The sequence below is a fragment of the Zea mays genome, chromosome 1 (assembly GCF_902167145.1).
Source record: "Zea mays cultivar B73 chromosome 1, Zm-B73-REFERENCE-NAM-5.0, whole genome shotgun sequence".
Classification (NCBI taxonomy): domain Eukaryota; kingdom Viridiplantae; phylum Streptophyta; class Magnoliopsida; order Poales; family Poaceae; genus Zea; species Zea mays.
This window is the reverse complement of record NC_050096.1, coordinates 284,851,348-284,864,852: the sequence shown is the minus strand read 5'-3', so window position 1 is coordinate 284,864,852 and position 13,505 is coordinate 284,851,348. Positions and strand designations below refer to the sequence as shown.

The 13,505-nt window shown below is 43.3% G+C and overlaps 1 protein-coding gene across 3 annotated transcripts; it reads right to left on the bottom strand.

Moving 5' to 3' along the window:
* Window positions 1-304: 304 nt before the first annotated feature.
* Window positions 305-6,142, bottom strand: LOC100279549 (UDP-glucose 6-dehydrogenase). 3 transcript variants are annotated; one of them, XM_008674515.2, is made up of 2 exons: window positions 6,014-6,142; window positions 305-2,100 (listed from the first exon to the last, which is right to left on the bottom strand). In XM_008674515.2, exon 2 carries the CDS (start codon window positions 2,077-2,079, stop codon window positions 637-639), a length of 1,443 nt encoding a protein of 480 aa, XP_008672737.1. In that variant the 5' UTR covers window positions 2,080-2,100; window positions 6,014-6,142; the 3' UTR covers window positions 305-636.
* Between the last annotated feature and the right edge of the window lie 7,363 nt (window positions 6,143-13,505).

Sequence of the window (13,505 nt, the reverse complement as noted above, 5' to 3'; positions counted from 1 at the left end):
CACCTTGTGATTATTTACTCACACCCGATGCTCGTACAATTAGGCTCATCAAGCTGTCCAGCTTTTACCAGAAGAATAGACTAACGTGACCTAGTGGAAACAGAAAAACTCTTAAGCCAAATTTCGGTACAGGCAACCGACCTCAGGCAGGTACGAAACCATATACACGTGAGCCGTTCACGATTCATGTGAAACAGTGGAAGGGGGAAATAGAGAGATTACACCGTTATCAAAGAAAATGCCCTGCACGCATTTCCTTAACAGCAGCGCATGTTTACTGTGACTGATGTGGGACAGGTATTGCTACTATGCAAAAAAGAAAAGGAACATATCGACTGTGTAGTAACTTTTAGGAATACAATTGAAGAATCAACCGGCTATAGCAGGTCCAGGGTACAACGGAAACTTCCTCAAGCCGAACACAAGGGGCCTGAGGAATTGTACATCTACAGACGTCCTCCGATACGAAAACACCAAACAGCAGGGAATACTAGCAGCCCGTCCAACCTTTTTTTATGCCTGACACAAGAGAAAATCGGTAGCGTAGCCTGCAAAAACAAACTGTAATAAAGAACGGTCAACCAGCTTCTCTCCTCTTCCTTCCCGGAATCCAATCCATGGGTGAGGGGGGTGGGATTAGGCGACCGCGGGCATGTCCTTGAGCCAGGCGTCGAGCGGCTTGCCGATGGAGTAGACGATGAAGCCGATCTCCCTCAGCTTCTCGGAGTCGACGATGTTGCGGCCGTCGAAGACGAAGGCGGGCTTCTGCATGTTGTCGAAGATCTTCTGGTAGTCCAGGGTCTTGAACTCGTCCCACTCGGTCAGGATGCACAGCCCGTGGGCGCCCTTGGTGGCCTCGTACGCGTCCCACACGCAGCTCACCTGCTTCACGGCCGTCGGGCTCGTCGGCTGCAGGTGCATCGGGTGGTCCCAGTCGAACTTGTTCATGGCTAGGTCCCGCTGGATCTGGTCCTCCGTCACCTGGGGGTCGTAGATGCTGATCTGGGCCTTGTCACCCAGCAGGCCCTTGCAGACATCGATGGCCGGGGTCTCCCTGGTGTCGCCGGTGTCCTTCTTGAAGGCGAAGCCGAGGACGGCGATCTTCTTGCCGGCAACGGTGTTGAACATGGACGACACGACGCGGTTCACGAACCGGCTCTTCTGGTAGTCGTTGATCTTGATCACCTGCTTCCAGTAGTTGGCCACCTCGGGCAGGCCATTGCACTCGCAGATGTACACCAGGTTCAGGATGTCCTTCTGGAAGCAAGACCCACCGAACCCAACACTGGCGTTCAGGAACTTGGGGCCAATCCTCGTGTCCTTGCCCACGGCGTAAGCCACCTCAGTCACATTCGCGCCGGTGGCCTCGCAGAGGGCGGAGATGGCGTTCACAGAGGAGATCCTCTGTGCCAGGAACGCGTTGGCAGCGAGCTTGGAGAGCTCAGCAGACCACAGGTTGGTGGTGAGGATCCTGTCCTCGGGAACCCAGTGAGCGTACACATCCTTGAGAGCCTGGACGGCCTTCCTGCCCTCAGGGGTCTCCCGGCCACCGATAAGCACTCTGTCAGGCTTGAACAGGTCCTCAATGGCAGTGCCCTCCGCAAGGAACTCTGGGTTGGAAAGGATCTGGTAGTTGATGCCCTTGCTGTTGTGGGTCAAGATCTTCTCAATAGCCTCAGCGGTCTTGACAGGGACAGTGGACTTCTCAACAACAATCTTGTCAGACTTGGAGACATCCGCAATCATGCGGGCAGCGCTCTCCCAGTAGGTGAGGTCGGCAGCCTTGCCAGCTCCAAGCCCACGGGTCTTGGTGGGGGTGTTCACCGAGACAAAGATAATGTCAGCCTCAGCGACGTGCTTCTCAACATCAGTGCTGAAGAAGAGGTTCCTGCCCCTGCACTGCTTCACAACATCATCGAGACCAGGCTCGTAGATTGGCAGGGTGTCACTGTTCCAGGCCTCAATGCGGGGCTTGGAGATGTCAACGACGACGACCTCAATGTCTGGGCACTTGAGGGCAATGACGGCCATGGTTGGGCCACCGACATAGCCAGCACCGATGCAGCAGATCTTCACCATTTTGTCAGATAGATCTGTGACCTGTAATCGCAAAAGGTGCTTCATTAGTGACTTGTAAAGTAGAACACATACCCTGAGCATCTGACAGATGAGACAAGTCGACCAACTTTCCCAAACTAACAAAAACAGTCAGAATTCACAAGCAAAAGCACCAGATCTTGAACACTACTAGTGCACGACTGAAACAACAGAACATAGCCAAACATGTTAACAGAAGCAGTCAGAATTCACTGGCAAATGCACCAGATCCTGAACACTACTAGTGCACGACTGAGACAACAGAGCATAGCCAGACATGTTCTGTGAAGGTTACTTAAGTGATCTGATCTGAACAAATAGGAGATCGGATAAATTATTAGGTACAGTAATTGGCAACGTCTACCTACCAAGTCAGATCTCATATTTATTAAAGAAGGCACGGCATATCGCAGGCTTTCTGCTGGTCAAGATTGGGTTGGCCCCATATCACTCTTCTCCACCGAATACATCAGAAATTAATGCTTTCTAAAACATTTCCTTAGACGAACCAGACAACTTAAGTAACCACAAAATATACTACCAGGCACCTGTGATCCATTTCCGGTTATGTACACTATAGTTTTCATGGCACAGAACCACCTAAAGAGAATGAATGAATGGCAGGATACAGATCCATAACCGCCGACATACTGAAACGAAATTACTTGTACATGAACAGGCGTTTAACAGCGATCAGCCAGGAAGATCTGCAACGCTGAGCCATCAGAGGAGCAACGGAAACGAAATTTAGGTGCGCAAATCCTCCTCGGCCACTACAACAGAACAACCGTAACTCCTACCAGATCCAAACCACGAAACCGCCAGATCTGAAACAGCGTCTTCCTCAGAGAACGAACCCGAGGAAACAACCGTCTGCAGAACGGAGTCCGGGAACAAACTAGCCACTGAATGAAATCACGATCCTCAACTACAATGATCGGGCTCGGGACTTAGGAAGGGGGAAAAAACCAGAGTAACCGCGAGGGATCAGGGTGCGAGTCTCACCAGACAGATCTCGCTCGAGGAGGGAGGGCACCCGCACCACCGACGCCGAGAAGGGGAGCGGCGATCTCTCTCTCTTCCTTGGCGCGATGCGTGGGAGAGGAGAGACGCTCGCTGCCTACGACGACTTGTGTTTGTGTGTCTGTGTGCAGAGGAGGGGCGAGGCCACGAGTCCTTAAATACCCCGTCCCGCGAACCCACCGATTCAGATCTACCCCTCCGCTTCAAAAAATAACCGTGCCGTGTCCCGTAAAGAAAGAAAAAAAAAGTAGCAACCGCGTCAAGGCTGGTCAGAAACCAGAGCAACTGAAGGAGAGAGAGAGGAGAGACAGAGAGAGTGGTGAGGTGGACGACGAGTGCTCTTTCATGCCACAGCACCAAACTTGCATTAATCAAAAGGCTCTCACATGAGTCCATGACACTCCACCTAACCACCGCCTTGTGCCTTCTATGCCCCCCAGGCTACTCACAGAAAAAGAGGGTTATTCTCAAACATCATGAGGCGCATAAACAAAAGGTGCTGAAAAAAGCTTCTTTTCTTTTCTTGATTCATTCACCAGTTGCTGATTGAGCAGTTTTGGTGTAACTGACCAGCCTGATTGCTCTCTGATCAGATCTGGTTCTTCTCTCGTTCAGTGCCAGAGAGCCTGATTTACCCCCATGAGGCCATTAACCGGAAGCTAGTCAAGGAACATGGTCTGAAGAATAACCTAAGAGTTGATGTAATTTAATCCACGGTCAACTACAGACAGCAAACGAATAATTGGGCTCGGAACTATATAATATATATAATTGGACGAGTAGTCGAGTACCCAACCGAGGACGCAAAAGTTACAGTGTTAGTGACAGAGACGTGAGAAATGCTGGCCGGATCAACGGGGCGGAGGCAGTAGAAATTTTCATAGCCTGGAGCCCTGGACACAGTCAAATCCAGGAAGCTGATGCTGATGCTTCTACGGTTCTACCAGTGGTTACTCCCCCGTAAGAGCTGATTTGGTGATCGGAGATCCCGAGAGGATCTATGAGGAGAAATCCTCTTGCTATTCAAAATTGAATTGCAAGGATATTCCTCTAAAACAAAACGTGTGCTTTATTTTTTCTGATTAAGAAGCAGAAGCTGGATCTACTGCAAGGAAAACTCCGGCGTTGATGGCTCCCAAATAAAAAAAAAGACGGGGGGAAATATTGGACAGGCGTTCTTTATGTAGAGAAAGAGTGTGAGCAGAAAAAGGGAGAAGTTTCTTAGCCTGCAGTCACTGTCATTTGATTAATGCTAGCAGTAGACTGACAAAGACCCCATCTTTTCTCACTAAGCTACCGTTTACGAAAACTATTCTAGCGAGAAAGTTCAATAATTTCCACAGTTCTAAGTCATGGATCAGCACATGCTAGAGCTACCAAGTCAACAAACGTCCCTGTTTCTCGCTTAGCTGATACTGATACATAAATTCTACCTAGTACAAGTCGGCACATATACGGTAGTAAGGTACTAATACACATCCCACAGACAAAAATATTAGCTAAATATTTTCTATTTTATAAAATAATTTGCATTAAACCATCACTTTTCTAAGACCCGGGTACCAGCTAGGCTCATTTTGGGCTCGGTAAGATGGCAACGACTATTGTGCAATTAGTCTTTAGGCATAAATATGCAAACAAGTTTTTTCGGTCCGTTATATCATGATCCAAACCAGTCCGACTCGTTATCTTGATAAGCCAAAAAGATGAGGTCGACTCATTTACTAGCTAAGCTCGTTCAGTTCACAAGTCAAATATAAAAAATATAATATTTATATTTATCGAAAGCTTGAGAAGGTAATGCAAAAAGTAACATATCCAATAACCTTAAACTAAATAAAAATTGCTATGTGTTAACATGTATATAAGTGTAATAATATAATGTAGTATTACATCATACATTCATGGTCTCTACTCTATACCACACATAATGCATCCATGAGTATATATGCATCCATTAAAAACAAAGAGATCAAATCATAACAATCCCAAGCAACATTAGATCCAAATAGGCCCCTAGATCATTCATCAACTAATTTGTAAAACGCAAAATATGAAATAATACAAAACTACATAAGTTCAAGTTCAACAGCTTAGAGCATCTCTAAAAGACGAGCCAAATAGCACGTCAAGCCAAATTCCGACTACTTATCAACAAAATAACTCTCTAACAGACTAGTTATTTAACTCGTCATGCCATACGGCTCTCTAAATTGGTCCCCTCTTTAGCCAAAACTAGCTAGTCACTCTGTCTAGTCAAACTAAATAGAGAATTTGTTAGAGTGAAATGATATATATAGGGAGTGTTTGATTTGAGTAATCACTCTATCTAAGATAAGGTGATGCATATAGAGAGTGTTTGATTCGAGGAACCACTAATGAACCACGTCAAGTGATATACCAAACTACCAATTTTTCGTGCGGGCCTAGTTCTGTGACATCGTCTTTAAATAAAACACAAGACAACAAACTAAACAAAAAAAAAACACCACGAGCAGCAGCAGCAATCACACCAACAAAAGGAAACACGAAGAGCCTCCCAGAGAGACATTTCAACAAACACCAGATTTGCATCGCAGCTCGCCAACAATAGTATACGCAGGAATCCGCCGACAATTGAGTGAATCGGAGGAAAAGGCACGCAGACTCGCCTGGCCACGGCCAGTACCATCACGGCATCGCCCTCCACCCGAAATCGGTTACAACCGCCGCCGAGGCAACCAGCCAACCCAAGGAAAGCTGGTGATTCGACTTTGAGTGGTTCTCACGCGAGACCGATCGAGAAACGCAATAGGCCATGGCAATCAACTACAGGCAGGGGCGCACGAGGGAGCGACGACGAGTACGGATCGGAGTAGCGGGCGAGGAGGGAGAAGTGAGATCTCTGCATTACCGGTTGCTTGACGTGATGGCCTGAACAGGAGCGACGTCAACTTCAGCCGGCTCTCGCAGTTTCTCCAGATCTGATCTGTTCAGTAATTACGAGCTAAACGGAGAGAGTAAAGGAATAGTTACCACGTATCATATTGCTTTCCTTTTTTTAGAGCGTCATTTATTTTTTTTATTTTTTTTTTGTTGTGTGCAGTTAAAAAAATATCTGGCAAAAGTATCTTCAACAACACAAAAAGTTTTAAACTAAAAGAAAAAGACCGCGAAAAGTTGTCATAGAGTCATCGCATGCAAGGTTTATATATGGTGTTTGATTTGAGTAATGATTTAGTTCATTATCTTCTCATTTCTCACTTTTTTGTTTGATTTGTGGAATTCTTATTTCTCACTTTTTTTTGTTTGATTTATGACATAGAATAAGTTGACCAATTACCATCTTATTTCTCATAGTTAGTTAGTATTAATATGAGAAATGTGGCTATTTCACTAAATTTATAGGGTGTTTGGTTTGAGTAATAAGCTAGTCTGTCATCTTCTCACTCATCACTATTTTTATTAGGCTTGCTCTTTACATAAAATCAAACATTTTAAGTGCACTAGTTCCGTCATATCCATCTAGTATCATGAAACGTACAAATACTTAGAGGGCGTTGGTTTGAGTAATCTCTTCATCAAAAATAAAAATGAAATGGTGTATCATAAGTATATTTTTTAAATTTGGTGGGATGACATCATTTCTTATGTTAGTACTAACTAACTAACTATGGTGAATGGACGGTGATAGATCAACTCATTTCATTCCATAAACCAAACAAAAAAAGTGAAGAGTGAGAAGATGATTGACTATCTTATTCCTCAAACCAAATACTCTATTAGTGCTAGTTGGAAACTCAAATCTCTTCCACGATTGAAGAGAGTGAGAAGGAAATTAGTTCATCTCTACCTCAATTCCTTCGAATTTCAAAAGTAATTTGAGTTTCCAAACTAGCTCTTATGAGTTAGAAAGGTAATGGACACACAATACCCACCAGTGTAGATATATATTTATACATCATTTATTAATTGACGACTTATTTGGAAGCACCACGGTTTCTAGAAAACATATTTCCATCTCGAGTTTCTAAAAAAACTAGTTTAAGAAAAAAAAATTGGTTCTATGCGTTTGGAACCTATCTTTAGGCATCAGTTTTTAGTTTTTTATACATAAAAAAGTCTAACCTTACTCTATTTTAAAAGTAATTGATTTAATTATTTTCTTTATTTTTTTGCTGACAATTATAAATATAGAATGAACTCGTGTTTTTGAATTCAAATTTTTAAATAATAGCTATACATTTAAATCGGGCAAAGTAGGCATCAAGGGGGTCCCATGTATAGGTGATAGGTATAAAGCGATGGTAATCATCGTAATTTCCACCAAACTAACTAAGGACGGTATGTAATTTGCCGTGCAAAAATTGGTTTTAGCTAGGGAAGTCTAGGTCCTTGCTTTCTTAGAAACTGGGAATCCAGTCTCTAGAAACTGAAGCAACAAATCGGCCTCTTTGGACCATCTTAGTTTCTATAAATCAGTTTCTTAAAATTGGGTGCTTCCAAACAGGCCCTAAGTCTTAATCAACCGTGTAGACTCCAGTATCTACCACTACGTTAGAACATATCTAACACTATAATAATATAGTTTTAAAATTATAACACAATCAAGACGTGTATTACGAATGGCTTCACGACTACGATAAGGTAAGGTATTTGAACCTCTATTAGACAAAACCCACTCTCCATCATACATATAACTATCTCCTCTCTTATGCTATAACAGGAAATAATAGAGCAACATAGAAGGGATTCCCCAAATCCGTATGTCCCATTTGGCGCCAGACATGCACTCACACCCAGGGTTGTGTGGTTTGATCTAGAGTCAAATCAACTTCGCAAGCTAGGCTAACAAAGGTTTACAATTGGAGGTGAACTATAGACTAGTAGGTGTACGATTCTCACTAGATCCAAGAGAAAAGTAACAACTAGTTGATTATCTAGCTGAGACGATATCTGAGTGTGTGGTTCCCTTCACTTTCACTTTTATCAATCCATCATACATAAATAGGATGTAGAGTATTACACTTTCATGGTCCACATATCTTTAAAGAATTCATTTATTGCTAGTCATAGCAATACCTCATATCTAGCGAGCCTCCTGCCTATGCACTCTTTATGTTCTTAACTTTATGATCTTCTCAAATGCCTACAACACCCTAGCGTCATTAGGCGAAAACATTTGGCATGTTAATAAGTAGGGTTTTATTGTGCTTTGTTATGTTGTGTTGTCATGGTATCACCGGCACACCCACTTGACAGAACGATCACCTATAGTTCTAGTTTGGAAACTCAAATCCCCTTGGGATCCCTGTTTTTTCAAGGCGAGTAATCCACGAAGGTGCAATTTGAATAAGACATTTAGTTTTTAATGGGAGGTTTCCCCCTATGCTTGGCTCCCCTTCTTCTAAAACTAGCCCTAAAACTAGCTCCACGAACTCCAATCATGAGTTATGACACAGATGACACTGCAAATCTAGATGAGTCTTGCTCTTCATTGCCTCAAATGGGAGGACACCATCTAATGGTTCCACATGGTGCTACTCATGCTAGCCCTGTGTTAATTCATGCTCCTTCTAAAGTATGAAATTCTTAGTGGAGACACCTCCTTAGGCGTTGGGAGACTTGTCCTTCGACATATGTTGAAGGATCAAGATGCTCAAGGGTATCGCTCCTTATAGATGGCCAAACGGACGGCATGGCCTGACCCGACCTGAGCCTGATTTGGGCCCTGCACGACAGACACAAGCACGCCAGACCCATTTACTTAATCGTGTCGGGCCGGGCCGCCCGACGTGCCTAGTACTAGGCCCATGCATGGCACGACCAATTCGTACATGTGTCGTGCCAGTCCGATTACCCGACGACACGTCAGTACCGGGCCGACCCATAAGCCCGCTTCATTCAAAACATAGCCAAAATCACATATTCACATGTCACATTAAAAATAACAAATTACACGTTAAAAATCACATGTACAATCTCAAATTAGACAATACTCATCATCACATATCAGATCATCACAATTCACAATTCATAGAACACATATTAATAATTTTGAGTTGGTGAATGGTTGCCTCATTAAAAACCTATTTAGGTAAAACTCACACCTCGTGAGAAACCCTAGATAGGAAAAGAGTACCGCCCAACTCATTATTTTCATACTTTCATCACTTAGTTCATCATAGAGTTCATAGGGCATACTTCCTTTACGTATGCACATGACACAAACAAGCACAGAACATATTAATCAAGGAACAGATCTTTGAAGAACTCCTCCAGGGTTTCATCTTCTGTTGTGTGCTGCATCCTTGCATCAGCTGCCTCCCAGTCCTTGAGTGAAGAAAGCATCTCCATCATTCCTGAGTTGAGTCGACGTCGCCACTCCTCGATGACCCAATCTACAAGCAAACGCTGATTCTAAACTCACAGTAGAGATAGGAACAGAAATTATATCTTTAGCTAAGATTGAAAGTATTGTATATGTGAGTTTATGATCATGCCACCAGTCTAGGAGGTTGAAGTCATCATCAAACTTCTGAACAGTGTCACTATCGAGATAAATTGACAGTTAGAACTAGAAATACTAGGAGTACTTGCTACATGAAGCAACACACTAGATGATGTTCTTGTTGAGAGTTTAGGACCAAGGCCAGAACCAGCAGCAAGACCATAGGAAGAATCGGCACTAAAGGCACCAAGACCAACACCTAGTCCCATTGAAGAACTGGTACCAATGCAATCTGCACCACCACCAAACACCAAATCCCAAGTATATTTGCTCTTACCTTCACCAAGGGTAGCATTTGAAGGCCTATACAACTTCACAAAACCAAATTTGTCACCATATTTATTAAAAAAGTCATTCAACTCAACCCACACAGAAGTTAGATAACTAGAGTAATCAGAATGTGTAAGTTGAGACAACCGTGCAAGGACATTGTTGAAACCTCTCATTTTAGCTCTAAGGTCAAGTATAAATGCAAATGCATATATGTAAGGAATTATTCCCCGGTACTCTAAGAATTTGTCTTTCATTGGAACAACTATAGGTCTAAGCAAGTCATCATTCTCATACATATCCATGTGCTTATTAATATGCAGAACGTGATGCAACTTTAAAGGTGAAGTGGGATAAAAGACACCAGACATCGCAACAGTAGAATCATAGAATCTTTCAAGGAACTCCAATATTTTATCACCAACATACCAATGTGCATCAGTTAAGAGTGTAACACCCTCTTCTATAGGGTGGTAGTGGGTCTCGATAAACATAAAGAATGTGTTCTTGTAAGATATGAGATGCTTTAGTATAAGATAGGTAGAGGTCCATCTCACATCCATGTATAAACCAAACTTACGAGGTCTTACTCCCATAGCAACACAAAAACTTTTGTATGCAGCAATTTTTTCGTTGGATGAGTTCAAAAAAGAGATTGCAGTTCTAAAATCTTCAAGATAAGGTTTTAGTTCCTCAAATATGGCATTCACAGCAAGTTTAATGATATGTCATGCACAATGTTGATGCAATAATAAAGAACCAATATAACCAGATAGCAAAGGTGTTAGGTGGTCCATTGCTCTTGTGTTAGCAGATGCATTATCCAAAGTAATGGAGAAAACCTTATCACTTAATCGATATTCTTGAACAACAACATAAATCCTCTCTACAATGTTGTTGCTAGAGTGGGAACAATCAATGAGACACATATCAGGAATCCTTTTTTTTTCTAACTGCCAATCAAAGTTAACAAAACGTGCAACAACAGATAAATAATCTTCTCTAGCATTGTGTAATACTCAAAATTGTATACAAAGAATAATAGAGAGATCTCCTCAATTTTATGTGCCTCATTTGCATCATAAAAAGAGCATACACAAAATTTAGAGATTAATTCAAACAAATGATAAAAAATGCATCATGTTGGAGTTTATATGTTTGTGCATTAATAAAATAATAAGGATAATAAGATAATAAATACTAGAAGTTAAATCAAACCCTAAACTAAAAATAGGGGTTTTGAAGATGAGAAGAAGAGAAATGATATAAAAATATAAATAATATAACTATATTTCCAAAATGTGTATTTTAATTTCACAATATGATTTGAAAATAAATTTGGCACAAGTTTGAATTCAAAATTTGTAATTCAAATTGAATTTGGAAATGAGAGAAATAGAAATGGAAATAGAAAAGAAAACCCGCTGTTGGGCCGCAACCTCACAATTTGGCCCACTTCTTCCATCTCACGCGCGCCTTGCCCATCTGCGACAGCGCGCTCGCGTCTGGCACTATTTCATGGGGTCCGCGCGTCAGCCCGCTCACATTTCCTCTGCAAGGCCACCCCCACTCTCCAGTCAAAGCGCGCGCTCCCTTTCTTTGTTTTCCGACGCTGTCAGATGGGGTCCCCTTGTCATTCTCCTACACTGTGGTTGCTGTAGATCTTCTCGGATGGTTGTGAGCACCGTATCGGTCTCCCGGGGGAATCGGGTTCCGTTGCAACCACCGGTCCACCCGCTGGCTGCCAGGTGCGGACTCCGGAAACCAAATAATATCGTGCCCTTCTCTCCGCCGACCCGGCGTTCCCCCACTCGTTGCACGAGCTCCGCCTTCGCCTCGAGTCCGCGCCTGAGAATCTCGCCTGCGCCGCCGTCCTTTGCGATGTTGTGGGCTCTAAGGACGTGCTCGTCGCGCTCTCCCGCAACGACGGTGTCGGTGCCGCGCTCTTCCACCTCTTGATGTCCTCTCGGCCACATGCTCCTCGGCCACCTCTGTGCCAGCCCGCCGCTCTTCGTCGACCTCCGTTTCGGCACTCTGGTCGTGGGTCGTGCTTGCCGCGGTGCACAGGTACGGCACCGTGTTCTGCATTAGCGGGGGAGAGGCGACTTGCTGCTCCATGGAGGAGATTGGCTCCGTCGCGCGTGAATTTGGACAACAGCGACGTCGGGTCCATGGTGGGAATCCGCCGTGGAGCTCTACCACCGCCCAGATCTGAGGTAAATTAGCCCTCAACTAGTTCGTTCTGAGCTTCTGTTCGCATGGTGTTGGTCGGCGTGGCGATTTGCGCATTGGGGCGCGATACTACGTCGCGCCGGTGATGGCGCCACTGCTGGAGGTCTGTGCGCCGCCGTGCTTAGCTGCGAGAATTGGGGGAGAAGGGTGTGCGTTGGTATGCTGGTGAAGGGTTGAGATTAGAAGTTAGAGAGAGGCACTGAGGGCCGTGGATTGGCCGATGAACGGTTCAGATTTGATCAAGCATACCGTTTCGGTGGATCGCGCCTGGGCCGTTTGATCGGGATCGGGCGCTCGGAAATAGATCTCAGCAAAATAAATCTGAAGCGTCTGTGATTGATCCTGCGGCTAATATCGCGTACCGCTTTATAATCTATCTCTAGCCGTTAGATCGTGATCCAATGGATCTCTTGCGCCCGTACCCCTTCGGCGCTACAACTTTGCTAAAGAGTCCCTGAAATTTATAAAAACCAACCCGCAGTCCACACAGTAGCGCTATGTGTCTTAGAATTTCTTATGCGTTAGCCCCTGCGCTTTCCTGTAATTGACGCCCAGTCCAGAAGATTAGAAAATCCATTAAAAGAAAATAGAAATTGATTTTTAATGCATAAATAAATGCAGAATTTGTTTAATTCATATAAAACTTCATATGAAGTCCAAATTAATCCATTCCAATTCCTATAATTTTGTAATATTATTGTTTATCATTTAGTACCACTGTTTTAACATGAATATCACAATAAAATTTATATCCTATTTAAGCTTGTGCAAAACACATAAAACCTTCAGAAATTCATAGCTTAAAATCTATAACTCCAAAATTAATGATGCATGTTTATATGATTATGTAGATTATTAATATTTATTTTATTCTTATGATTGGTGTGATGTTAATTTTGCCTATATATGTTTGTTTGTATTGCTATGTTTAGCATGAGGTCACGAGGCACTTGGAGAGCAAGTTGGTACCTGTAATCTCAAGTCCCAGGCAAGTTGTGTCTTTGACCACTTTTTACCCAATAATGTTTTTTAATATCATTTATTCATGCATAGGTTAATTTTGATGGGACCCAATAGGTTACCCTAGATTGTTTATCTCATTACCTTGTTTACCCTTGAATCACTTGGGTAGTTTGCTATTGCTTTACATGGATTTGGGATAATTATTTATCATATCTATGTTCCAGTTATTTCGTTATTTTATTTATGTTCATGTCAAGATCATTAATGTTAATTGGAACATAGAGCTTAACTTGAGAAACACGTGCCACCACAAGGGTTTATGGACGCCCTTGGTTGATTAATTAGGAAAGCTAGTGGAGGACTACCTTACCCGAAAGGGGCAAGGGCAGTAGGGGAGTGGTCAGTGTAGGGAGGTCCTTGGTTGATTTTG

Excerpts from the sequence above, each read along its gene's own strand:
- LOC100279549 (XM_008674510.3), bottom strand. The coding sequence starts at position 3,516 with ATGGACTCATGTGAGAGCCTTTTGATTAATGCAAGTTTGGTGCTGTGG. Across the intron at positions 2,101-3,102 it reads CCTCGAGCGAGATCTGTCTG|GTCACAGATCTATCTGACAA; the intron begins GTGAGACTCGCA and ends TTGCGATTACAG.